The 26,181-nt window shown below is 39.5% G+C and overlaps 1 protein-coding gene across 8 annotated transcripts in view; it reads right to left on the minus strand.

Moving 5' to 3' along the window:
- The window catches only part of USP28 (ubiquitin specific peptidase 28), a 56,439-nt gene that overhangs the window by 11,981 nt on the left and 18,277 nt on the right, over positions 1–26,181 (minus strand). For 3 of the 8 annotated variants that reach the window (XM_024754227.1, XM_024754233.1, XM_024754230.1), the window contains 12 exons: positions 23,184–23,289; positions 22,107–22,266; positions 16,645–16,731; positions 15,798–15,935; positions 14,779–14,852; positions 13,165–13,244; positions 11,749–11,897; positions 9,872–9,999; positions 6,987–7,082; positions 3,790–3,969; positions 1,563–1,780; positions 532–602 (listed from right to left, as the gene is read on the minus strand). In XM_024754227.1, coding sequence (XP_024609995.1) covers positions 532–602; positions 1,563–1,780; positions 3,790–3,969; positions 6,987–7,082; positions 9,872–9,999; positions 11,749–11,897; positions 13,165–13,244; positions 14,779–14,852; positions 15,798–15,935; positions 16,645–16,731; positions 22,107–22,266; positions 23,184–23,289 — 1,487 coding nt within the window. Of the gene's footprint in view, positions 1–522; positions 603–1,562; positions 1,781–3,789; positions 3,970–6,986; positions 7,083–9,871; positions 10,000–11,748; positions 11,898–13,164; positions 13,245–14,778; positions 14,853–15,797; positions 15,936–16,644; positions 16,732–22,106; positions 22,267–23,183; positions 23,290–26,181 lie in introns of those variants that run through there. The other 5 variants (XM_024754234.1, XM_024754231.1, XM_024754228.1 and 2 more) reach the window with 3 other exon arrangements.

A 26,181-nucleotide genomic window follows, 5' to 3' on the forward strand; every position in this document is an offset into this window, starting at 1 on the left:
GAGGGCATGCCCCTAACTGGAGCCTCTTTCCCCTCTATGCCCAGAATGTTACTCTAAACAAAAACATATGCGGAAACTGAAATTTCTGCCCTGCCTACCTCCCTTTTGGAATTACTAGGGATATAAAGCTTGAAAGCACGCTGCTAAACAAAGGATCACGAAGGATCATGGTACTTTGGAAAGGATGGGGAACCAGTCCCTGGTCAGGTTTCCCCCACTGCACTACTTAAATTAACCATTTTATGAGAAATTTTTATTAATATTTAATGACAAACTTTTCAAATACATGAAAAAAATACCATGTGGCAGAATCAAAACAAATATATTTTAGGTTCTGTTGGTGACAGAAGATACATTGCTTTTTTTTAGCCTAAAATATAGAATAATAGCTATTTCTTTCCTAAAGTTATCTTTATATCTCAGGGAAGTTTCCATTCAGTTTCAAAGAAAACCATCAACTTTTCTTTTTGTATCTACCATTAGCACCATCAGAACATGCCTTGACTACCTTCCCATCAATTTTCATTCTACCTGACGGAGGAGAGGATCACAGTACATCTGCTCAATAGTCTGGGTAGTGCTTGCAATACAGTTCTTTAAATCTGTTAAAAAAAAAGAATACTTAGTTAAAATGATTTCATTACACGTCACGCAGGCAGCTTTAGCTCTGCGAAGAGTACTGCTTCTCTGCACCTGGGGTTCTGACCAGTTCAACTTCACTCTATGAACCACGAAGAAGGACGCAGTTTTAAAGTAGGTGGAGCTTTAGGTTACAAAGGCTTTTAGTTTAATATAACTACATTAAGATTTTTAAAAAATCACCTCTTATAATTCACACCAGAATTTCTTAGAGAGAAAACAGTTTCTAGAAAAAGACCTTAATGGGGCACTTGGGTGTAAAATATATGTCCCAGGGACAGGACCTGAAAGGGGAAGGCACAACAAAAGGCAGGGCCAGATTTCTATGAATAAGAACCTGGGAGGAATCTAGATTTGTATTATTTATTTACTGCTCCCTAGATAAAAGGAGAAAGAAGGGGAGGAGGGGAAGTCTGAGCAACAAGACGACGAGGCCAAAGGATTTTCGGAACAGAATGTGAATAATACGATTTTACTCTGCGTGCATTACTCACATATTCTTTGCTTCATTAACCTTCAATAAAGCATACTTCATGTAGAAAAGACTTTAAAAGTGGTAACTCAGGAAAACAAAATTCTAAGTTTGGGTCAAGTGAAGCCAGAGTTCAGATAAACTATGGGAAAAGAAAATCAGCAGATGCAGAAAATTCTCAGCCAAAGCTAAGTGTCGTGAGTGTCCAAGCTACCCAGGATTTCCCAGAAATTTTGAGGAGGGAATCCAGGGGGGGAATCTTTTCATGGTTGTAAAACAGACGTGTGTGACCCAATCTCACAGGGAACAAAAAGTACCAAAGAGGTCACAATCCCCAAAATTCAACAGTATACATGGCAATGGCAGGACATGTACCCAAGGTACCTAACTTTCACATATTCAAACAAACAGAAAAGGCAAAGAGTAACTGGGAAGTATTGAAAGAGCCAACCTTGTATATCTTGTTCAATCTCGCTCCTCCACCTCTGAAGGCAGGTCTTAACAAAGTTTATCTCCTCATCTGTGACCGTTCGAGGAGCTGGGTGTGAGGGCATTTCCATGGAAGATCGGGAAGGTGTAAGTGGCTGATTCGCCACCTCAGACTTGTGTAGAGAACCTTCAGAAGCAAAGGTGCTTTCAGCATCTTGAGACGTGCTCTCTTTCCTTGTACTGAAGAAAGATAAAAATCATGCTCAGATGATGGTTTCCAACATACGCCTTGGCCTAAATTAATGCGCTTTCTAAAGCAAGCTGCTACGTGGGGAAGTACAGCTATAACTTAGTGAGTGTTTATTCTGCAGTTACTGAGCCAAACCTTTCCTTTACATGCATCATCTCATTTAACCCAACTTGCTCATGAGGCAGGTACTAGGACCATCCCTATTTTACCAACTACAAACCTAAGATTTAGAGAAATAAAGCAACGTATCCAAGTTCACCCAGCTAGTAAATGACAGAGAGGGGTTTACACCCAGATCCGCCTGGGTTTAAGAGTCTATGCCTCCTGCTCTCTAACCACTTGCCTTTTCATGAAGAAAGGATGAGAAGGAACATGGAGAAGAGAAGATTGGGACTGGAATAATCAAGGAATCAACTATAGTGTTTCCAAGATGCAACTGACTAAAGTGATATGGAGAGACAGATGCAGGAACAAAATACACAGAAGAAAAATAGTATCAGCTCAACATCCAACCCACAGGAATGCAAATAGGTGGCCCCCTGGGACAGCACAGGGTGCAGGACTTAAAGGCAGACAATCTCAGCTCTACCATGCCTTGGCCAAATACCCAAGGAAAAGTTAGTAGCCTCAGGCAAGTAATCTGATACCTCAGCTATGAAATGTGGGATGTTAACTTCTTTATGTCGTTGTTGTAAACCAAGAATAAAGTATGTAAACTAAATGTTAATTTATCTACTAATTAACTAATGCCAAACAAACTGCACAGAGACAAACCAGCAGGAATATAAACTAATCCTGTGACTGTACTTAGGTTTCTGTTTCACACCAAAACTGAAGCATATAAACTTCCTACCTCTGACTTAAAAGCAACCCTCTCTCCCTTTCCCACCTGCCTTTCTCCCGTACACAGAGTAATGGAGAAAACCTCTTTTCCCTAAGGACCCATACATGTGGAAAAATAAGCCCAACATAAGCAAACGAGCAGACATCTCAATCTCAGAAAGATCACACACACACAGAGCACTTTAACATCTAATATAGGCAGTACTATTTTATGTTATTAAACCACTTTTTAAAAATTAAAACCATTTATATTTTACAAAGGACATAAAAACATTCTACAAAAGCCCAAAGAAATACGCATAGGTAGAGTATAAAAGTAAAAGAACCCCCCACCCCTTGCCTCATGCCATCCCCCAGAGATAATCACTCCTACCATTTGGTATGTTCTATCCACATATGCACTTCTGCACAAACATCAATGAATGAGTATTAATATGTGTGTGTGCGGCGGGGGGGAGCTGGAAGAATGATTGTTTTGTTTTGTTTTTTTTAACATCAGAGTCTAACCTTTTCTACAGGTTCTAGTGTTTTTGTTAGCCAGGACACACACATCAAATTTGATCCGCGCTGGCCCCAGTGGCTCCTCCAGGCCACAGAGGGTGCTGTACACGGCTGAGCCGCAAGAGAAGCAAGGGCTCACGTGACGTGGCCTCCCTGTCTCTTTACTGGATAAACCCCTGTAGGCTGTCCTCTTCGATTTCGAGCCAGTTCTTTTCCATATCTTAATTTTCTATTTGTGAGTAAGTTCTCCTTCCCTTGATGTTTACTTAGTCATGCACACTTCTTCAGCAAACGAGAAAACGAGATGTTTTAGAAGTTCAGGGGCTGAGGTTTCCTCTGAGGAAGGCCTTTTGTGGCACCTAGCTTACAGCAAGCTCAAAGCAAGCTGGGCCTGCTGGAGAATGAACACTATTCCAAACAGCTCAAAACGCCTCTGAAATAATCCCAACTATCGTGTGGGCAAGACGAAGGCACCGGTGGGAATTATGAAAAATTCACCCAAGTGACAGTTGGCAAAATCCTTCCCTTTAAGACAAAGAGCTCACGGCCTTTGAGCCCTTACGGGGTGAGTGTTAATCAGGTGGAAAGATGGTGCACAGTTCAAATTAAACCGAACAACCCATTACATACTATTTTTAAAACTTGTTTGCATTACCTTTCCTTGGATATCAGGTCAGAAGCCGGGCAGTGCTCAGAAGAAAGTGGTAACGTCATGCGTGCATCACTTTGAGATGCAGAGTTTTCTGAGGCAGGTTTTGTACTAGCAAATTCAATAACATATTTCAACATGTCCGGGAGTGGGAACCGAGCCGGGCCCGAGCCGTACTTCACATACCTAGGAGGCAGAGACAATGGTACTCTACTGCCAAGGCTGCCTTGTATTTTCAGGCTCGCTGACAAAAGATCTGTTATTTTCTGAAGAGTCAATGGAAAGGCTTATTCCTAAATGCCATACAATATTTAATACGTTAATCTATAGAGCAAAAAGTTCTCTAACTACAAAAGTGAAAACTGACAATAACCTAAATTTTTACACCTGGCAAAAAGCATTTAAAATGGGCTCCTAGTCAGAGCCATGCCAGTGATGCTTCCTCTTGATTCATATCACATTTAGGCTCTTGTCATAAAAGTAAATTCTGTTTCTTAGAGCAAAAGGGATATATTATCATTACTCAAATCTGAAAATAATGCTGGTGAACTAGTACCCAACCGTTTCTTCTCTGCTGCCCTTTAGATCAAGTACTCTGCAATTAGGAAAAATGAGAGAGAGAAATCTGGAAATGGGAAGCAGGTATTGACAAAGGTCAGAGATAAGAAAACGCAAATCTTTCTTCTGCCGAGTCCTACGTACCCTATTATTCACATACTCATTCAACAGGCCAGGCCAGGAATAAATTATTGAAGATTTCTTTGGGATTAGTAAATAATAAATGTCTTCAATATGTAACCAAAACAACTAATTAATTATTTTAATAATACCCAATGTTCTGCCATTACTAGTACACGCTACACTCAGTAAAGAGATTTACTTTAGTGAATTCTACAGCTCACTGCAGAAGACAGTCTAACTGGTACATAATTAAGCTGACTCATTGGTACAGGTACACTATAATCCTGGGATTCCATTTACAAAAGGATAGAGTCACTTCACATTTCTCTAAAGAAAGTGAAAAAAGAAACAGGCATAAAACTAGGAAGAAGGAAAATTGTCTGTTTCTATATCAAAAAGGACATTATGAAATAAAAAAAAATATAATGCGACTCAAAATCAACCACGTTAGAGGGTATGCAGCAAAGACACTTCAGCTACTCTAATTGAAAGGAGAATTAAAATGACTTCTCCTGTGGATCTGCCTGCCACAGAGAGTTACAGCTTTCACTGAAAAGGATATTAAATATGTAAAACCAGAAGAACTTTGAAGAACTATTCCATTCCTTACATTCCTATTTCCTTGGCTTAATTGCAGCTATCAGTTTACCTAAACTCAACTGGTCTTTCAAGATCTACTTTCTCCATGAAGTCTCCCCTCCATATGCCATGCCCCCAAATGCCAAAGGAAGATCTCCCCTCTCTGAACTCCTACAGTACATGAACTAAACCTCTTGTCTATCCCATAGACATGGTTAACATGTCTTCTTAAGCTTTCAGTGTTTGTTGAAAGAAGTTATTAATACAGCACTGGCTTGGACCAAAGGAAACATCTTCTTACTGGCACTGCAGCATTGATAACCTCATAAGATTCTAAGCCGTTCTTTGACATCTGTAACTCTTCTCAGGTTCGCTGCATTTTAACGTGATACTTCTACAAAATTTCAGGAAAAAATTTTCTCTAAGAAACTTATCTTCAATTTTATGACAATCATTTTTCTGTTCTTCTACTGAATTCCTTTAGACCAACTACTTCACACAATGCAGCACTTGTACTAATTTAGTAGAATCAGAGCAAAAGTAGTTTCAAAAAAGATGTCTACACTGTACACAAGAAATCTTACTTTTAATATTAGAGTACCTTATAGAAGAAATGGTGAACATTTTAATTTTTTTAAATAATAAAAGTAATGCATGCACCTGGTAAGAAAACAATTACAAAAATGTGTAAAACAAACCACAAAAGCCTTCCACCCCCATCTCACTTCTACCACCTAATGGTATCCATTAACAGTGTCTTGTATAGATTCCCAGGATTATGTCACACACAGACAAGCAATTTTTAAAAAAAATTACCCAAGTAAAATTATCTGAAATTTTAAAAGTCACTTTATTTTAAAAAGAAAGTAGTATCATACTATAGAAGATGCTCCGGTACACTATTTTAAAATCTAAATAAGCCAGAATGCCTTGCTGGTTACTGGAAAATTGAGCATTTTTGAGCTATAACGCATCACGTATATCTGGTTGTATAAACACAGAACTTTCCAATCTTACAAAGTATCACTAAAATCTTAAAAGTAAAATATTGCCACAGGTATAAAGTCCCATAAGTCACTTCCAGGAGTATGTGAGGAATCAATCCCCAGCTTAAGTCTATATTTAGACAACTAGATGATGGATCATAATACCTCTTGGATAAGTTCTTCCTAAGTGAGAGAGAGGGAGCTGGAGAGGGGCACCTATAGGTACAGGGTCTTTCTCGGGCTGGTATGGAAGGTTCTGCCCGTCAGGGAAATTACTGAGCTAGCAATGAAGTGGGCAGAGGTGGGGTGGTAGCAGCAAAAATGCTAAGGAGATAAAGGGGGAAAAGCCACTGACAGTGTACTTATGATTTCTTTCCTGCACATTAAATCAGTGGGCTCTCTTCTACTAGAGAGAAATGACAATGACTCCTCCTTAAGAAGTCACGTGGCGAGTCCACAGAAACAGTCCTTGCAGAACAGATGAACAAGAAGGGGAAGATCCCTCCACAGGAGAAAGGACTTGGTATGTGTCACAAATACAACCTTCAGTTTGAGTCAGCACCACTCTAGAGAGAACACCATTGTTTTACCTTCCCCAGGCACCTCAAAACTGCTTTCCCAAGACAAAGCAATTAGAGTTTTGTGGCAGTCACCTCTCCTGTGTTTGTGAAAAAGACGGCAAGGAGAGCAGAAAAAGTAAAGAGCTGTGATATCAGAACTTGGGTGCCCTTCAATACACTGCCAATTGTGTGACTTGGGACACTAATGTTCCTTGGGACTACTACTGCACATCTTAAAGACAGTTTCACACTTAGAAACACATTTTTCTTATCTATTTTATAAAATAACACTAGTTAATACTTAAAACTCTGAATTTTTAGATAAAAGCAAATTATCCGATTTGAATATCCTACGCTATCTTTCACATTTCTAAGTACAAAGCTGTCTATGACTTACCTTTCCAGTTTTTGCTGCAGAACTTTTATTTCCTCTTTCAACTTTCGAATACACTCTCTTTTACTTCGAACAAGCTCTTTGCTCCTGTACATGTACCTGAGCAAATAATAATCCCACAAACACAATTTATATTTAAAAACATTAATGACACAAAGTTTCAGCAAACTTGGGATACAAGGAAACTGCCTTAATCAGACAAAGGATATCTATGAAAACACAGAGCTAACATCATATTTAATGGTGAAAGACTGAAAGCTTTCCCCTAGTATCAGGAACAATCCAAGAATGCCCACTCTTGCCTCTTCTATTCAATGTTTTACTGGAGGCATAGCCAGTGCAGTAAGGTAAAAAAAAGAAGTAAAAGTCATACAGATAGAAAAGGAAGAAGTAAAGCTGCCTTTAGTTGCAGATAACATGATCATCTACATAGGAAAAGTCAAGGAATCTACGAAAATGCATCAGAACTAATAAGTGAATTTCTTAGTAAGGTCAAAAGATGCAAAGTCAATTTAAAAAGAAAGAGGAAAAAAATCTATTGCATTTCTGTATACTTGTAAAGAACAAACAAAAAGTAAAGTTTTTTAAAAAGCCTTATAATAACATCAAAAGCAATAATTATTTAGGGCTAAACAATCGGATATGTTCAAGAACTGTACACAAAAAATTATAAATCACTGTTGAGAGAAATTAGCAAAGACTCAAGTAAATGGAGCTATACCATATTCATAGACTGAAGGACTAAAAATTTTTAAGATGTCAATTTCCCCAAATTGATGTATAGGTTCAACACAGTCCCAGTCAAAATCCTAATAGCTATTAGGGGTTTTGACAAGCTGCTTCTAATATTTAGATAGAAATGGATCAGAATAGCCCAAACAATTTTTTAAAAAGAATAGCAAAGTGGGAGGTTTACACTATCTGATGTCAAGATTTACAATAAAATCACAGTAGTCAGGTGGTTTGTGACCACCTAGAAGGGTGGGATAGGGAGGGTGGGAGAGAGGGAGACGCAAGAGGGAAGAGATATGGGAACATATGTATATGTATAACTGATTCACTTTGTTATAAAGCAGAAACTAACACACCATTGTAAAGCAATTATATTCCAATAAAGATGTTTAAAAAAAAAAAATCACAGTAGTCAAGACAATGTAGCCCTGGCATAAGATTATACAATAGACAGAATAAAACCTCCAGAAAAAGGCCTACAAATACAAGTTCAACTAATTTTTGAAAAATGTACCAAGGTAATTCAATGGGGGAAAAGAGTGTCTTTTCAGCAAATGATGCTGGAATAACTGGACATCCGCATGCCGCCTTACGCAGCCTGCAAAAAAAATCCCCTTACCTCATACCATATATGAAAATGAACTCTAAATGGGTCATAGACATAAACATAAGAGTTAAAATTACAAAAAAATTTCTGGGAAAATATCAAAGAAAACCTTTGTGACCTTGGGTTGGCATATTTCTTAATTAGAACACAAAAAAACACTAACTATAAAAGGGCACTTGATACATTAGACTTCCTCAAAACCAAAAACCCCTACTCTTCTAAAAATACCAGTAAAGAAATGGAAGAGACAAGTAGAGTTAGAAAATATTTGGATTTGTATCTAAAATATATAAAGAACTCTTACAACTCAGTATGAACACAACCAACCAAATTAAAAAGTGGACAAAAGATATGAACAGACATTTCACCTAAGAAAATATACAAACGACCATTAATTAAGCACATGAAAATATGGTCAACATTGTTAGTTATCAGGGAACTATAAATCAAAAGAAAAATAAAATACTCCTACAAACCCAAGAGAATGGCTAAAACTTAAAAGACCGATAATTCCAAGTATCGTTGAGGATTTGGAGCAAATGTAACTCTCATACACTGCTGATAGGAACGCAAAACTGTACAGCCACTTTAGAAAACAGTTTGGAAATTTCTTATAAAGTTAAAAATATACTTTTCATACAACAGCAATCTCACTCCCAGGTATTTTACCCAGAAGCACTAAAAACCACACCAAGACTTCTTTGTGAAAGTTCACAGCAGCTTTATTCATAATAGCCTAAAACTGGATACATCTGAAATGTCCATCAACTAGTTGATGGAAAAAATACTGTGGTACCTCCATACAATGTAATACCACTCAATAACATTAAGAAAGAAATCACTGATATACGCAACAACATGGATGAATTCCAAATACCTTATTCTAAGTGAAAGATGACGGCCACAAGAGGGCTCATACTGAATATTAATGTCCCTAATTATGACATTCTAAAAATGACAAAAGTACTGGGCCAGAAAACAAGTGGTTGCCTGAAGGTGGAGGGAAGGGACTGACTGCAAAGGGGCACGAGGGAACCTTCCGGGTGATGGAAATGTTCTATATCTATATCACCTTCTGGGTGATGGTGGTATTACTTGGCTGTATACATTCGTTGAAATTCATCAGCTGTACACCTAAGAATGGTAACATTTCTTTGTATGTAAACTATATGTCAATAAAACAGACGTTAAGAAGATTAAAATTCTATAATATAAGTCTGTCTAGGATTTTTTTCTTTTTTCAGGAATACAAATAGTATTAAATGAGCAAGAAATACACAGCAGCTACTCCAGACAGCTGTTCACCAGACAGCAGGGCTTTCACCTGAAGCCTAGCTACTCAAAATTGTGGTCCAGAGATCAGAAGCACCAACAGCATTGCCCTGAGAGCTTCTTAGAAATGCAAACTCTTAGGTCGCAACCTAGATCCACTGAATCCAAATATGTATATTATCAAGAGCTCCAGGTGAGTCCTATGTACAATACACTTAGTATATGCTCACTTCTACTGCTACAACACATTAAGAAGACAATCAACCACAGAACTCACCTGTCCATATAAATGATCTGAGGAAATTCCAGTTTATTGTGAATTTTCTCTGGCTGACCGAGGGACTGATTGAACTCAAATCTTGAGAGTTCAAAGGTCAACACTGGAGGTAGTTTTGTAAACCAACGCTATGTCAGACGTAGAAATGCGGGAGAGAAAAGTTAATTTTAGGAACTAGCAATAGCCAGATTTAAACTGTCCCTCATCAGACTTTCTTCCTTTGGTAATCAAACTCATACTAGAGTTCTTTTTTTTTTTTTTTACTCCAAACAGTAAAATGACCACTTAGAATCATGCCTTCTTAGAGAATATGGTTAAACACTTCTCAAGACTCCAAATCTACAAGCCAGTGAACAACATTTTAACTCAACTATCATCCTCAGACATGACGACCCTTAAATATGTGAACTTCACGAAGAATCTCCACATCATTCACTGCACCATCAGTATTCAAGAGGTTTAAAACCTGGAGAAAATGGCTAGCCTAACCAAAGAATTAGAAATTGTCCAGAAAGATTAATATGTGTACATATACTATATACTATTTACAGTCTGTTAACCATAATTTGAATCCCCTTTATTTCTAAAAAGGAAACTTGAAATAGCTTCATGATTACGAGTTCTGAAGTTTCTGAGAAAATCTCTGGATTCCAAGAATTTACACATCTCACAAAGGACTTAGTCAAATCAACCTATAATGTTGCCTTGAGTTTCAAGAACAGAAAGCACTGAAATATAAAGAAGATCTCAACTGTCACTGATAGTAGATGAGGAAAAAGCTAAACCCGGAAAGGCATTTCTGTTCAATTCACCTGTATGCCAGAGGTCTGTATGAACAGCTTTAAAATGTTCCCTTTACCAAAGGTGCAAACAGCTATATTCCCTCCCCATACCCTTGTCAGCATGAGGTGAATCCAGACAGCCTGTCTGGCCACCTCAGAGCTATACCTAAATAGGCACAATTTTCTTTCTTTTTTTTTTTAATAGAGAGGTCCCATTCTTGAATAGAGGTCTCCAGAGGTCTAAGTCGCTAATGAACACTCCTTGCCTTTCGTAAGAGCAAGCATCAGCTCTGCACAATGGCACAGATGATATGCCTCCCAATCAGGAATTAATACTTTCCTTGGAAAGCTAGGGAGGCAGTAGCTCTCTCCCAGTTCCAACACTGCTCTACAGCTAATACACTTTTAACAAGGCTCAAGTCAGGCTCCCTATTTAATTCAAGAAAGATTTTCTTTCTCTTATAAGTAATTACTGAGTTGGACTCATATAAGGCACAATTCTGTTCAAAATGTATGATGAAAGGAGAATAATCCAAGCTGTGTGGTGTTGGCAATTATGCTACAATGTAACTAATTCTTAACGGGAACTTTGAGATATTAATTACCCTTGCTTGCCCTGTAATTCCCCCTTTCTTTCCAACCCACAAAAATAAATAAATGAATCTTACATATAAAAAATTTTAAAGCAAAGGCAGAATTTACAACTGAGAAAAGTAAACACTATAATAGGGAAAATATTCTAAATGGCATACCATAGGAGTTAATCACTGTACTTTTACCCTCCGAAAATATGGAGGCAGTGGTTCTCCCTACTCAGGTACAGGTAGGCTTCAACAGAAAGAGAGAAACTTGATCATACTTAAAACGTCAGAAGCAGCATACAACCTTTATACGATTAACTCAAATTCATACAAGAATTTATTCATCAAACACTAAGACTCACTAACTCTTATCAACTCATGAGAGACTTCAGACTAGTTCAAGTCCTGTTAGTGTGAAGTTATTTAATATGTGATGTGAAAACAGTTTGCCCAAAAGCTCAGTCCTATTTAACTGGCTTTGTCTTGGCAAAGCAAATAAAAATATCCAACTCACCTCTTGTCCATATTTCACTGAATGATCGGAAGGAAGCAGCTCAATGTCACCCTCCACCATGGCCCCTTCCAAACATTCGTCTAAGTTGCGATAACCATTTACCTGAAGGGGATACTGGCCGAAGGTCTCATTGTTACAAAAGGGCTTCCCTAGGCAAAGAAACAGATTGCTTTTTAAAAGACATCACTACTGCTATCGAAAGCTTTTTTCCTGGCACCACACAGACAGTATCTTCTTAATTCAGCAACTTGCTGAGAACTGGTTACAAGTATACTTAGCCGGGATGGCTACCTCTAATGAACCAGCGGATCCAGGCATAGATCATTAACAACTGCTAACATCACAAAAAGAAAGACAACCAACTATGCCTCCTGGTCAAAGACTGTCCCACCACCTGTGAGTTAGTCTTGACTAATTAAAAAGCCTTACCTGAATCTGGTCAAACTCTAGATCCAACTATCAAGTTACAAAAAGAGGAGCAAAGAGGAACATGTTAAACTATATCACAGATACGCAAGCGGCAAAATTTTAGACTGTAGAGAATATAAGAGAACAAACAACCTAATTTCTTAAAAAATGTATTTCAAGGAAGAAAGAATGGAGGGAAGGGACAGTCTGCAGATTTTGAAAAGAACTTAAAAGACCAATCATAAATGAACCACATTTGCATCCTGATTAAAACAAACTGTAAAAAAGTATACATATGGGGAAGTGTATTTATTTTTACATATGTAAAATTATATATTTATATACACATGAAATTGTAAAACAAATTGGGCGTTTGAACACTTGACTAGTTATAAGATATCAAGAAATGCTGTTTTTTGGGAGTGACGGTGGATTGGATTTTTTTTTTTTTTTTTTTGGCCACACGGCATGGCATGCAGAATCTTAGTTCCCTGACCAGGGATTGAACCGATGTCCCCTGCAATGGAAGCACAGAGTCTTAACCTCTGGACCACCAGGGAAGTCCCTGGATTAGACTGTTTTACAAAGGCTATCAGAGGGCTAAAAGAAGACAGGTGTTAGATGGAGAATGATTGGCCATGTGTCCAACATGCAGCTTAGATAAGCCCCTACAGTAGACACACTTTTGGCAGCCTGACTCAATGAAACCTTGAGATTAGATAAAACAGAGAAAACTGATTAACGTCAGTGTGTGTCTGACATTAATACCAGATTTAGGCTGTGCAAATATTACACAATTCAATATAGCAACTCTGAGACGAACACTGTGCCCGTTTTACAGATGAAGAGACTGAGGATCCAGGATCTCATGTAATTTGTCCACGATCACACACATACTAAGAGGCAGACCCAGTATTCAGACCTGCATTTGTCTGACTCTCAAGCCATTTCACAGTAATACGGATGTGGTCACAAGTCTAGAATTAACATTTAGAGCAGAGAATTTACCTTCATGAATCCCTTCAGTGAGGAAAGTACCGTAGAATAGCTGCACCATTGGATTTTCAGATTTGTTCCTGGGATTGCTGCTTTTAAAACAAGGAAACAATTCTGTATCATTTGGATCAGATAAGCAATACATTAAGCCAAACCAGCATTCAAAAGCAAAAATAATACATTTTCATCAACCCTCAAAGATCTAAGTATGCTCTAAAATAAGTAACGGATTAGTTCAGTTCAAAAACTCATTGAATAGCCAGGGCATGGAAGCAACCTAAGTGTCCATCGACAGATGAATGGATAAAGAAGATGTGACACATATATACAATGGAATATTACTCACCCATAAAAAGAAATGAAATTGAGTTATTTGTAGTGAGGTGGATGGACCTAGAGTCTGTCATACATTGAAGCAAGTCAGAAAGAGAAAAACAAATACCATATGGTAACACATTATATATGGAATCTAAAGAAAAAAATAAAATGGTTCTGAAGAACCTAGGGGCAGGACAGGAATAAAAATGCAGAGGTAGAGAATGGACTTGAGGACACGGGGAGGGGGAAGGGTAAGCTGGGATGAAGTGACAGAGTGGCATGGCCTTATATATACGACCAAAATAGATAGCTAGTGGGAAGCAGCCGCATAGCACAGGGAGATCAGCTCGGTGTTTTGTGACCACCTAGAGGGGTGGGATAGGGAGGGTGGGAGGGAGACGCAAGAGGGAGGCGATATGGGGATATATGTATATGTACAGCTGATTCACTTTGTTATAAAGCAGAAACTAACACACCACTGTAAAGCCATTATACTCCAATAAAGCTGTTAAAGAAAATTAAAAAACAAAAAAACCCCTCATTAAACAACTATATACCCAGCACTGCACCAAATTCTGGAGACACAAAGGCAATACAGGCATGATCCCTGGCCTTACAGAACTGCAAGTCTAGTAGGGGAGTCATACATGCAAATACATGTGTGTGTGTACATTCAGTATATACATCTATATCCAGTGACAGAAATATATAAGGTATAGAAGTCATATAAAGGTAACAATGAACCCTCTTGTTCAGTTTTCCAAATGAATATGAAAATGCTTTCCTGGTGGCACAATAGAGATGGAATGAAAACAGCTTATTTCTATAAGCCTATCTTAAATTAACTATGTAAGATGCTATTTGGAAAGCTGTTTTATGAGTTTAAAAAAAACTTAGGAAGCAAGTATCTCTGCATCTGTATTTGGCAAGGGCTATTTATATTCTTTGCTTTGAATTTTACTTCTGTCAGTGACTGAAATAATTAAATTCAATGTATTCATATTATACCTCCATTCTCACATCAAGGATTGATTTGTATCTTTCAATACTTTTACAGCACAGGTGATGACTTTTAAAAAGTTAATAGTTATGACCCTTTTAGAAAAAAAGTTACAGATTAATATGATTATCTACAGGGGGAAAACCAAAGGCAAGGGGGATAAACAATGACAAATATGAGTGGTTACCCCACAGGGTTTGGTAAAAATCAGCAATTTCTACTTGAGAAGAATAATTTCCCCCCAAATCATAATTCTCACTGGCCCGCTGTGAGTAGGAAGGACGTACAAACAAATCCTCAACACTCACTTAATATTAACAGCTAGCTGGAATGCGTCCTCTAGCCAATCCAGGAGCTTGTGTGTGAATTCACTCACATCTTGCTGTAACAGACGCACAAATTGCATGAGTTAGACCCAACAGTATACTTAGGGAAATGAAAATATGCCCTTAACCCACCAATGATTAAGATTCTATTACTACAAAGGATTTCTTTTTCAGGTCCAAATATCGTGAAGATACAAGGAACATTGGAACCCAGCTGCTGCAGACAACACACAAGACCCACTGGGCGATTTCTGATTAGAAGGAAATGGGAACACTACCCCTTCCAGCCACATCTATTTGTAACAAACTAACAAACAAAATCTTCCAGTTAGGCCTTGAAAAAAAGGTCCAAAGAACAGACTGAAGTTATCTAGAACAATATGAGATCTGAATGGAGAAAGGAAACCTTTATGAAATGTTTTGAGAATTTTGTAGAACTGCAGGACCTTTAGACAAATAGATAAAAAAAAGTAATTTTATGAAGAAGAAGCTGCTCTAATAGTGATAGCTTTGATCTGAATAAGAGGTAGGGAAAGGAACGTACTATAGTCTAGAAGAGAAAGACTGCTCAGAAAAGCTACAGAACTCAGGTTTAGATCATTTTAAAAATAGGATTTCTATTTGGGCCATCCCAGGACAAAGATGCAGACAAAGGACAGACTTTCCTTTTCTCGGTGACCCTCTGCCATGATTTACTGAGATATTTTCCAATCTCCTCCTTTCTACTTCAACAGCCCCTGGGAAATTCTATTCTTTCTACTATTTTTTCTTCTTTCCTTTGTAACAGCCAGCCTCCCCCACACAACACGTACATGCACACACTTTGTTTTACTTGTTCCTTAGGCACTACAAAGGGCAAAAGCAGGCACCCGGAGTCCTGCATAGTCACATTCGTAGCTTATTACACAGCTGAAACAAGGCAACATCACAGTAGTAGTAACAAGGCATCATTGCAAACTCCAGAGTCGAGGGAAAGAATGAGGACTATGGGCTTCCTGTACCTGCTGCTCCTCAGGCGATCGGAATGCTCCCTTTAAGAGGTCCAGGGCCGCTGAAGGGTCTACAAACTTGCGATTTGATCCCATCATCAGAGCAAACAAATACTGAAGCTCCTGCATAAACACGATATTTCTCTTTTCCTGCAGGAAAGATAGCGATGTGTACTCTTATAACCTCATATTTGGAAAATTTGAACACATAAAGAAAAAAGTGGTCAACAATCTCTAATTTATATTTACAAAGTTCTAGATTGGAATCAGGTCTCAAACTGTTATAGGTACTCTGATAAAGTCTGTGTAGGGGACTGCCCTAAACTCGAGAATATCTATGTAGAAGTCAGAGAGAGAATAATGTCAGAAAGCAAAAGTGTTTATTTTCTAAAACTGCTGCCATTCCTCCTTTTGGGAAAGGCATCACCAAGGGAAATCCTGGGAAGGGTTAGATCTCAGCAGGAGGCTATATCCTTTGGCAAGAATGAACTAAAGACTCTTCTAAGAAGGCCCAGGCCTCCCGGCATCATGTCATCCACTCTGCATCCCTCAGCACAAGCGACTAAAGGAGCCTGAAGAAGGCGCAAACAGACAGGGATTTCTAAATCTCCCACCCAGAGGCAGAAAAGCTGAGGCCATCAGGGTGACCTGTCACTTTCTTAGAACTGTTTTCCTAATTTTATTCCTGCTTAACTTTACACTATTTCTTGTCACAAAGAAAGAACAAGAGCCATTTGGAAATGAAAACAAATGTTGCACAAGCCGAAGAGCATCACAGTAACCAGCTTTAACCAAAATTAAAAGGCCTTTGGGAAGAATGGGACTAAACAACAGTGAAGATTCCTTGACACCAATTTACCGTGTGACTTGGACAATTTTCAAGTACGTTCTGTGGTAGGCTATAGCTGAGGACAAGTCTTCGGAATTCAGGCAATTGAAACAGAGACTGAAATAAAGAAATGGATTAATAGCCTTTCTTTCAAAATAACTGCAGCAAAAAAATATTTTTTACCTTAAAAGTATGTATAACTCAACCTAGTAATTCTACTATGTCTAAGGAAATAATAATGGCTACACATAAAAATTTCGCCAAAAGAATGTTAATCCTTTTTAGGAAAAAACTAGAAAAAACCTAATGGCTAGCAGGAAAAGATTAAATAAACTATAGTACATCTGTATAACGGATTATTATATAGTCATTAAAATAATACTGTAGAAACAATGTTTTCATAAAAGGACAACTACAAAGTAAAAATGAGTGATCAAGAGCTACATGTATCAACATAGATGTATCTCAGAAATATTCTGTGTGAGAAAAAGGTGTAGAAAGAGTATTATATTGTTCATAAGAAGTTTAATCATATAAAACAACATGATACACTGTTTAGGGTTACATACACCTGTGGTTGTATCTGTGTGAAGGGGGTGGTATGACGGGCGATGGGTACAATGGGGACTTAATAATAGTACAGGGATTTGAAACATTTCTTTCTAAAGCTTTACTATTCGCCACTCTTTGCCTTAAATACTGTATTTTAAGGAATTTTAACAGATATCTCTGGCTGGCAGAATTAGGGAAAGGAATTCCATTTTACTGTTTGTAAATCATACATTTTTCCAACTACAAATATCTTTTGAAAGTTAATGTTTTAAAAAATCTCTTGTATGGGCTTCCCTGGTGGCGCAGTGGTTGGGAGTCCCCCTGCCGATGCAGGGAACACGGGTTTGTGCCCCGGTCCGGGAGGATCCCACATGACGTGGAGTGGCTGGGTCCATAAGCCATGGCCGCTGAGGCTGCGCATCCGGAGCCTATGCTCCGCAACGGGAGAGGCCACAACAGTGAGAGGCCCGCGTACAGAAAAAAAAAACAAAAACAAAACCTCTTGTATGAATATAACTCCTCATCCCAACATAATCCTCAGATGAAAAGCCCTCCAGCCCACAGACTGGAACTCTTGAAGCAGCATCCTGGGTGGACTCTAAGCCTCCGACTTCCCCCACTCCACGACAAGCTCTACCGGGATTCAGCCAATAGGAGGAGTGTACACCTGGACTGGGAACTTAAGTTGGGTTAGGATGTGATACCAAAGTTCCATCTGGAGCCAGGGCTGGGATGCTCAGCTCTACAAGCAGCCCCATCTCTTCTCTTCCCACCTCCCATGTCTACCTAGCGCATCTCCATTCCTCCTGGTTTCACCCCCTACTCGGCTGACTATCCCGTAACATGTTCCAGCACTTCTGTTCTACCTTGAGAAAAATGGCCTTACGTTCTCAAGTCCCTCCACTCCACTTCCTCACCTTCACCAAAATCTGGCTTTTCCCAAAGATGCTATTATTCTTAAAAAATACAACAGTGTGAGCTGATGTTACTCATTTCCCAAACCAATATCAACTTGATCCTCCAACATCTGCTTCTTCTCCTGTAGTCTCTGTATCACTAATTACATCCTCCTCCTCCAGGCATCAAAGTTCAGAACTTCAGAATAATCGTTGACTCCTTTCCCTTTATCAACCATTTACATCCAGTAAGAAGTCCCTTGCACTCTGCCTCTGGGGCGCTATTTTATTCATAACCACCTCCTCTCTATCAGTCCCTATCACCTGCTCTAATCAAACTCCCATCACTGCCCACCTGGATCACGGCACATCGTCTCCCTGCCTCTAGAACCTCCTCTGTACCAGCCCACTCTCCACACAGCTCCTTCTAACTATCTTTCTAATGTAACCAAAATAAAGCACCTGATCCACTGAAGACTGTCATATGGTGAGAGCTCTGCCATCCCAAGTCTGCTATCCTTACTAGGTGACTTTGGTCAGTACCCAATCCACAGGACATCCTGTCAGCTCTGCCTTGGGAATAAATCAAGATTTCAACCTCTTCTCTATTTCCACAGCTACCAGCCTGGTCCAGGGCAGCACGGCCTCTCAGTGATGACTGCAGCGGCCCCCTTCATAGGTCTCTCCACTTGTATCCGCGCCCCCTCCATTCTGCTCTCCTCACAGTGGCCCGAGGGAGCCTTTTAAAACTCGAGTCAGAGTACATTACTCCTCTGCTCAGAACCCTCAAGACTCCCCATCTCACTCAGAGCAAAGGACAAGTTACCTCTCCAACCCCACATCCAGTGATCCTTGCCTCCGCTCCTAGCATTCCAGCCACTCGGAACTCTGATGTCCTGTGAACACGCCAAGCTCACTCCCACCTTGTGGCCATTGTTTGGTGCTTCCCCTTCTACATGGAATGCTCTCCCCCGACAGTTGCCTGGCTCACTCTCTCGCCTGCTGTGTCCAGGGCAACTGCTCCAATCTCATCCCCTCACGCAGCCTAACCTAACATCGTAGTTTATGTTGGAACCTGCTCCCGTCCCTCCTGCGTCAATTCCAATCTCCCATACCCTGCTCTCTTTTCTATCACACCGACCAGAGTTTAACATACTATATAAACATCTATGTAGTTAACTAGTTAGTTTTTCAACTATTTATTGATTCCTATTTCAACTATTTATTGTTCCTTGTCTGTCTTGCCTCACAAGAATCTAACTCCCTAAGGGCAAGTCTCTGTCTTGGTTTGGTCCACTCCTATATCTCAAGGGCTTAGAACAGTGCTAGGCACACAGCAGGAGTCCAATTCACATTTTCTGAGGGAACACAGGTACTTTTGTTCAGCCGAGGGACCCCCCCCGGCTCCCATGAGCATCTTAGGTCTCATGACCTATTCCTCCACTCCATCTCTACATACCCAGGATATGTCAATACCGGAAACACTGCTGCTTCTCAGATCACAAATTCAGAAAAACCTCCTCTTGAACCATAACCTGTCTTCTGGCTCATTTGTTCAATGACCCACAGGACACCTGTGCTTTGACGTCATCAGGAACCCAAGCAAACAGACCTCTTTCCTGTCCTCCCTTCCTGTCTTCATTTCTCCCTCTCCCCAGCTTTGATTCCGTGGTCTCTACTCATCTTTCATTAAATTCTCAAACTGCTCTTTTTTTTTTTGAAACAATCTCTTAGTTTTTATTTATTTATGTATTTATTTATTTGGTTGCACCAGGTCTTAGTTGCAGCATGCAGGCTCCTTAGTTATGGTATGCGAACTCCTAGTTGCAGCATGCATGTGCGATCTAGTTCCCCAGACCAGGGATTGAACCCGGACCCCTGCTTTGGGAGCGCGGAGTCTCATCCACTGCGCTGTACCACCAGGGAAGTCCCTCAAACTGCTCTTTTGTCCTTTCATCATACCCAGCAAATCCTCCAACTTAAATGAATTTAATTTTCCACTTAAGCGTTTTGGAGAACTGCTAAGAGAAGAAGTCCCGAGCAAACAGGACATGTGGATACCACTATACATTTAAGGTCTACAACCTCAAGTAGACCTTCACATTTTTAGAAATCCTACCACTGTATTCTGGCGCCAACTGGTTTCCCGCTGTTTACAACAACCATTTAAACTTTCACTCCCTTTAAAACCTCATTCTGTCACTCTTCCACTCCGCCTCAAAAAATGGCTGCTTATTTCAGAGGAAAAAACGACTACTAGGAACTATTTCCACTTTAACTGGCAGTCATCATTTCCTCCTTGTCCTCTCCCCTGTTACCCTCTTGCCCTCTTGCTGTCGGAGGCCAAGCCCTCCCCACACGCCCTGCTCTCTGTCCTGTCCTCCCATGCTTTCTCAGAAGCCTTTCTCAGTCATCCCCTCCATAGGCTCGCTCCTTTCACCATCTCTCACAGGAGGGAAGTGAATCCAGGGAAGGGTCTCGGTCTCAATCTCAATCTCTCCCTCTCTCTCGAAAGGAAAGAACTGACTCGTGTCCCTCATTCCCCAAGACCTTCCTACATCCTATTCTCAATGCAGAGGCCAGTGAGCCTCTTAAAATGGAAGTAGGATCGCAGCACTTGTCTGCTCCAAACCTTCCAATACTTTCCCACCTCACGTGATTCCTGAACCCTCAACACGACCCCAAGCTCCCCCTCCCCCGTCCCGCCTCCACCACCTCCCTGCACTCACAGCCGTCTGTTCCCCGTCCTCGGTCACTCAATTCCAGCCTTCTCTCTATTTCTCAGCTCCTGACCTGAGTCTCTGAACTTGCTGTTCCCTGTCTGCAGTGTCCTCTATATAATTATATGAAACATTCTTCATGGAACTACATGGCTCATTCCCTCGCCTAAGTCAGGCCTCTACTCAGATGCCCACCTTAGCAGAAAGGCCATACGTAACCCCCCTATATACTATATAAACAGCACCCCTTCCCTCTCTAGCTGAACCCTTTCTAGCCCCTCTTGCCCCCATTCATTCATCTTTATAGCACTTACCGCCATCTGATATATATTTTGTTTCCTGTTGGTCCCACTCTTTTCCAAGTAAACTCCATGAGAGTGAGGGCTTTGTTTTATCCACTGCTGTTTCCCCAGTGCTAAAACAGTCCAGGCACAGAGTAAGCTGACGGAACCCATGGATTTTATGTGTGTAAACGGAGGATTCCATTTTTGGCTAAGCAGCTGGGTCAGTGTCAAGTACTGTGAAGGAGAAGCTGGCAGGGCGCGATCAAGTGCTGCACTGCAGCCACGTTAAGTTTAAGAGGCAACACGCTCCCCAGGCGAATTCATCCTCTAGCTTGGCTTTATCACCATCTACATGCTACTGATTCCCAGAACTATATCTGCAGCCCAGATCTTTTTACTGAACAACATACTCACATAGATAACTGCCTACACTGTATCTCCACGTGGACCCTCAAACTCAGCATGTATAAAGCGAACTGAAATCCCCCGTTTAACACTCACGCAAACTATTCCTCCTCCAGTGTTAAATGGCACTATCGTCCACCTGGTACCTCAAGCTAGAAACCTTGCAGTCCTTCTCAGGCCCTCCTGCACATATCCCTACCCAGTTGCTTATCAAATCCTATAGATCTGATCTCCTAAATACCTCGTGAATGCTTTGACTCCTCCCTTCCATGGCTTATGCCACTTCTCTATTCCAGGCCATCATCATTTCCTTCCTGCCTGGTCATTTATGATAGCCTCCCAAAGACTGATTTCTCCTTATTAGCTCTTGCTCTGCTGTAATACAGCATTCACCAAAACACCTCCTCAACCTATTTATAACCACAGAAGATTCTGTTTTCAGTACTGACCAAGCTAGACACAAGAGCACCTAGGTCCAAAACACAAGAAAGCAACCAAAACACAATAATGCCATGGGGAAAACCCTCCAGTTTTATTTACCTGTTTCCTTTTTTTTAAAGCTATGTTTCTCACATTTCAGTTTAATAAATTACAAAATCGTTTCCAGAAGACACAGTTGTCTCTTAATACCATACCTGAATAACAGCACTAAACCAACATGTATTGCCAACATTTTTCAGCCCAACGGGCCAACCATCAACTCGCCTCCAGTCATTGGGATTGGGATTTTCTCCCCAGACTTCACAGCGTTTTCTCTTTGAGCGTTTAGTTTCTGCAGAGGTTGCCTCGTGCATCCTATATTGTGCCAACATATCACACATCAAAAAAGAAAAGAGTTAAACAACAATATACTATATGGAGGATGTAGGTAAGCTTTCACAGGTAATTCAAAATGCCAGATAAACTATTTACTGGGTAACCGCTGGCTATATAATAACTATAAGGTTGCAACATAAGTGAAAAGGTTTAAACATCGAGTTGTTAATCCTGCCATAACAGAGATTATTACTAACAAGGGCCCTGATGGAACTGAGTTGAGACTCAAAACTATTTATGGCTACCATATTAAAAGTTTTACATTTCAACAATAGTGCCTTATCTCAGACCTTGCCATTGAAAGAGGCAAGAGAGACACTCTGCTAAAGATAAGAGCCTTGAAATTGCTTAGCACACAAACCATGGCCCTATGTTTCCCCGAAAGAAACAACTTGGCAGTATGAGGGGATAAACATGTCTGGAAACTGACTGGGCACCACTGGAACTGGGTATCTGTGAACAATACCAGACAATCACCAAATCAGTACCAATTCAAAACATATATCCTCCTAGTCCTAGGGCAGCTGAGTGATAACTTTCATTTTCAATAGCCAAAAACAAAACATTCAAAGTTTACAAAGGCTCAAAGTTAATAAAGAGAATACATATTTATCAGATATTTGCCCTAGACAGTTTTCTCCCCACTAGCAAATGTGAACTACAAAACCTTGCAGGCTTCTACTCAAAGACCACAGGCTGCAATAAGACCCTTATCATATTTAGCTTCTTCAAAAGTGAACCAAGGAGTAAGTAAGCGAATGTGAATTTAAATTTTCTCATAAAAGAAATTTCATTTAGGTGCAATTAAAGAAGCTTGGCAGAACTGTTTCACAGAGATACTGCCTTTGACCTACATACTGATGTGCAGAGCAAACACTATAAATTAAATCAATAACCTGTTAAGATCTCTTCCATCAGCTTGAATTTTGGGGGACTCCAGCAGACTCAAAGCAATGGCGGCCTGAAGATCATCTTTGTTATCATGAGTAAGGTCTATTACTTCTGTAAGATAAACAGAAATTTAATTAGTCTACATGCAGGAAACATTGCCTTTCTGTTTGTATTGTAGGAAAAAAGGTGAAAGCATTCACAAAATTAGATACACTCCCTAACTCTCAATACAATGGCTCTTCTGTGTAAAAACAACTTTATTACTCTATGCTAGAATCAAATGAGTAACTTATAGCTACACTGTAACCTTATGATTAGCTAACAGTACAGTAATAACAAGCTGCTAAAATGCAATGAGTCAAATACCCCCTTTTGCAGCCTTACTTCACAGAGTCAGAAATATATCCCATACCTGTAGGTTAAATAGTCTCTTTACTTACCATTGTAAACTATCAGCTAAAAGTTGAACATTCAAAGAATGGATATTTTCAATCTCACAGGAACTATTCTAGAGAACAGAGGATATACTCCTCAACTCATTTTATGAAGTCAGCATAACACCTTGGTATATCACAAACCAATCAAGAACAGTAAGAGAGAGGAAAAATGACAAACTCACGCATGATCACAGACGCAAAGAGCCTGAACGAAAGCAAATAGAATCCTGCTAACACACCAAAAAAGATTATATATTAAGACCAAACTGAATTCACTGTAGGAATGAAATACTGAGTTAATGTTAGAAAATAGACCAGTAAAATCCACTATCTTAACAGTTAAAGGAAAAAATGATCATCTCAATAGATACAGAAAAAGTATTTTATAACATTCAACCTCCATTAAGGAATAGAAACTCCAAGCCAAGTAGGAAGAGAAAAGAATATTTTTAGACTGAGAAAGAATATCCATGGAAAGCCCACAGCAAACTTTACACTTAATCGTGAAATGTTACATGCATTTCCTTTAAAACTAAGACTAAGACAAAGATGTCTGTTGTTGAGGGCTTTTATTCACCATGGTTCTGAAAGTTCCAGGCAGTGTGATAACAAAATAAAATAAATTAAAAAAAATAATAAAGATTGCAAAATAAGAAACAAATCTGTCATAATTCACAGATAATGATCACCTACAAGGGAAACCCAAAATAATCTATGGAAAATAGTTATAATTAATAAGAGATGGTTAACACCATTGTAAAGCAATTATACTCCAATAAAGATGTAAAAAAAAAATAAGAGATGGTTAGATAAAAGATCAATGAACAAAAGTTGAATGAATGTCTATATATGAGCAATGAAATACTTAATTTATAAAGAAAAAAACCACAAAGAACACAAAACAAAAAATCAAGACCTTGTGCTACTGGCATAAGAACTAACATATGGATCGATGGAACAGAATGAGTGGGACTGAACTGACAGTCCAGGAATAAACCTCACAGTTATAGTCAACTGATTTTCAACACAGGTACCAAGACAATTCAATAGGGAAAGAGTGGCTTTTAACCCCTCCTTCACATCATTTACAAAAATGAACTCAAAAGTGGATCAAAGCCCTCAAGATAAGAGCTAAAACTACAAAACTCTTAGAAGTAAACAGGTATAACTTCATGACCTTGGATTAGACAATGGCATCTTCGAGATGACAATCAAAGCACAAGCAGTGAAAGAAAAGATTGGTAAATCTGACATCATCAAATAAAAATCTTTGGGCTTCAAAGGACACCATCAGGATAGTGAAACGACAGCCCACAGAATGAAAGAAAAATTTTGCAAATCATGTATCTAGTAAGGAACCTATATACAGAATACATAAACTCCTGCAACTGAATAATAAAAAGACAAACAGCCCAACTTTAAAAATAGGAAAAGAATTTCATTAGACATTTCTCCAAAGAAGACACACAAATGGCCAATAAGCACATGAAAAGATGCTCCACATCATTAGCCATTAAGGAAATGCAAATCAAAACCACGAGATTATCATTTCACACCCACTTGGATGGCTAAATAACAAATGTTGGTGAAGATGTAGAGAAGTTAGAACCCTGTGTAGTGCTGGTGGGAATGTAAAATGGTGCAGCTGTTGTGGAAGTTAGAAGAATGGAGGCTGGCAGTTCTTCAAAAAGTTAAACATAAAAAGTTTCATGACATTGATTTCTTGGATATGACACCAAAAGCACCGACAAACAAAGACAAAAATCAACAAATGGGACTAAATCAAACTTAAAAACTTTAAAGCATGAAAGGACACAATCAACAGAGTCAAAAGGCAACCTACGGAATGGGAGAAAATAATTGCCAATCATGTATCTGATAAAGGGTTAATATCCAGAGTATATAAAGAACTGCTACAACCCAACAACAACAAAAAATCAACCAATCTGATTTTAAAATGGGCACAAGGCTTGAAGAGACATTTCTCCAAAGATGATATAATATGGATAACAGACATATGAAAACATGCTCAATGTCACTAATCATCAGAGAAAAGGCAAATTAAAACCACTATGTGATAATGCCTCACATCCATTAGAATGGCTATCAAAAAAACAAAAACCGGGCTTCCCTGGTGGCACAGTGGTTGAGGGTCCGCCTGCCGATGCGGGGGACACGGGTTCGTGCCCCGGTCCGGGAGGACCCCACATGCCGCGGAGCGTCTGGGCCCGTGGGCCATGGCCGCTGGGCCTGCGCGTCCGGAGCCTGTGCTCCGCAACGGGAGGGGCCACAACAGCGAGAGGCCCGCCTACCGCAAAAAAAAAAAAAAAAACAAAAACCAGAAAATAACAAGTATTGGCGAGGATATGGAGAAATTGGAACCCTTTTGCACTGTTGGCAGGATTATAAAATAGTGCAAATGCTATGGGAAACAGTGTGGAGGTTCCCACACTTTTTAAAAAATTAAAAGTAGAACTACCACATCATCAAGCAATCTCACTTCAGGGAATATATCCAAAATGAAAAACCAGGGTCTCAAAGAGCTGTTTGCACATCCACGTTCAAA

The sequence above is a fragment of the Neophocaena asiaeorientalis genome, unplaced genomic scaffold (genome assembly GCF_003031525.2).
Source record: "Neophocaena asiaeorientalis asiaeorientalis breed wild unplaced genomic scaffold, Neophocaena_asiaeorientalis_V1.1 scaffold21, whole genome shotgun sequence".
Taxonomy (NCBI): Eukaryota; Metazoa; Chordata; class Mammalia; order Artiodactyla; family Phocoenidae; genus Neophocaena; species Neophocaena asiaeorientalis.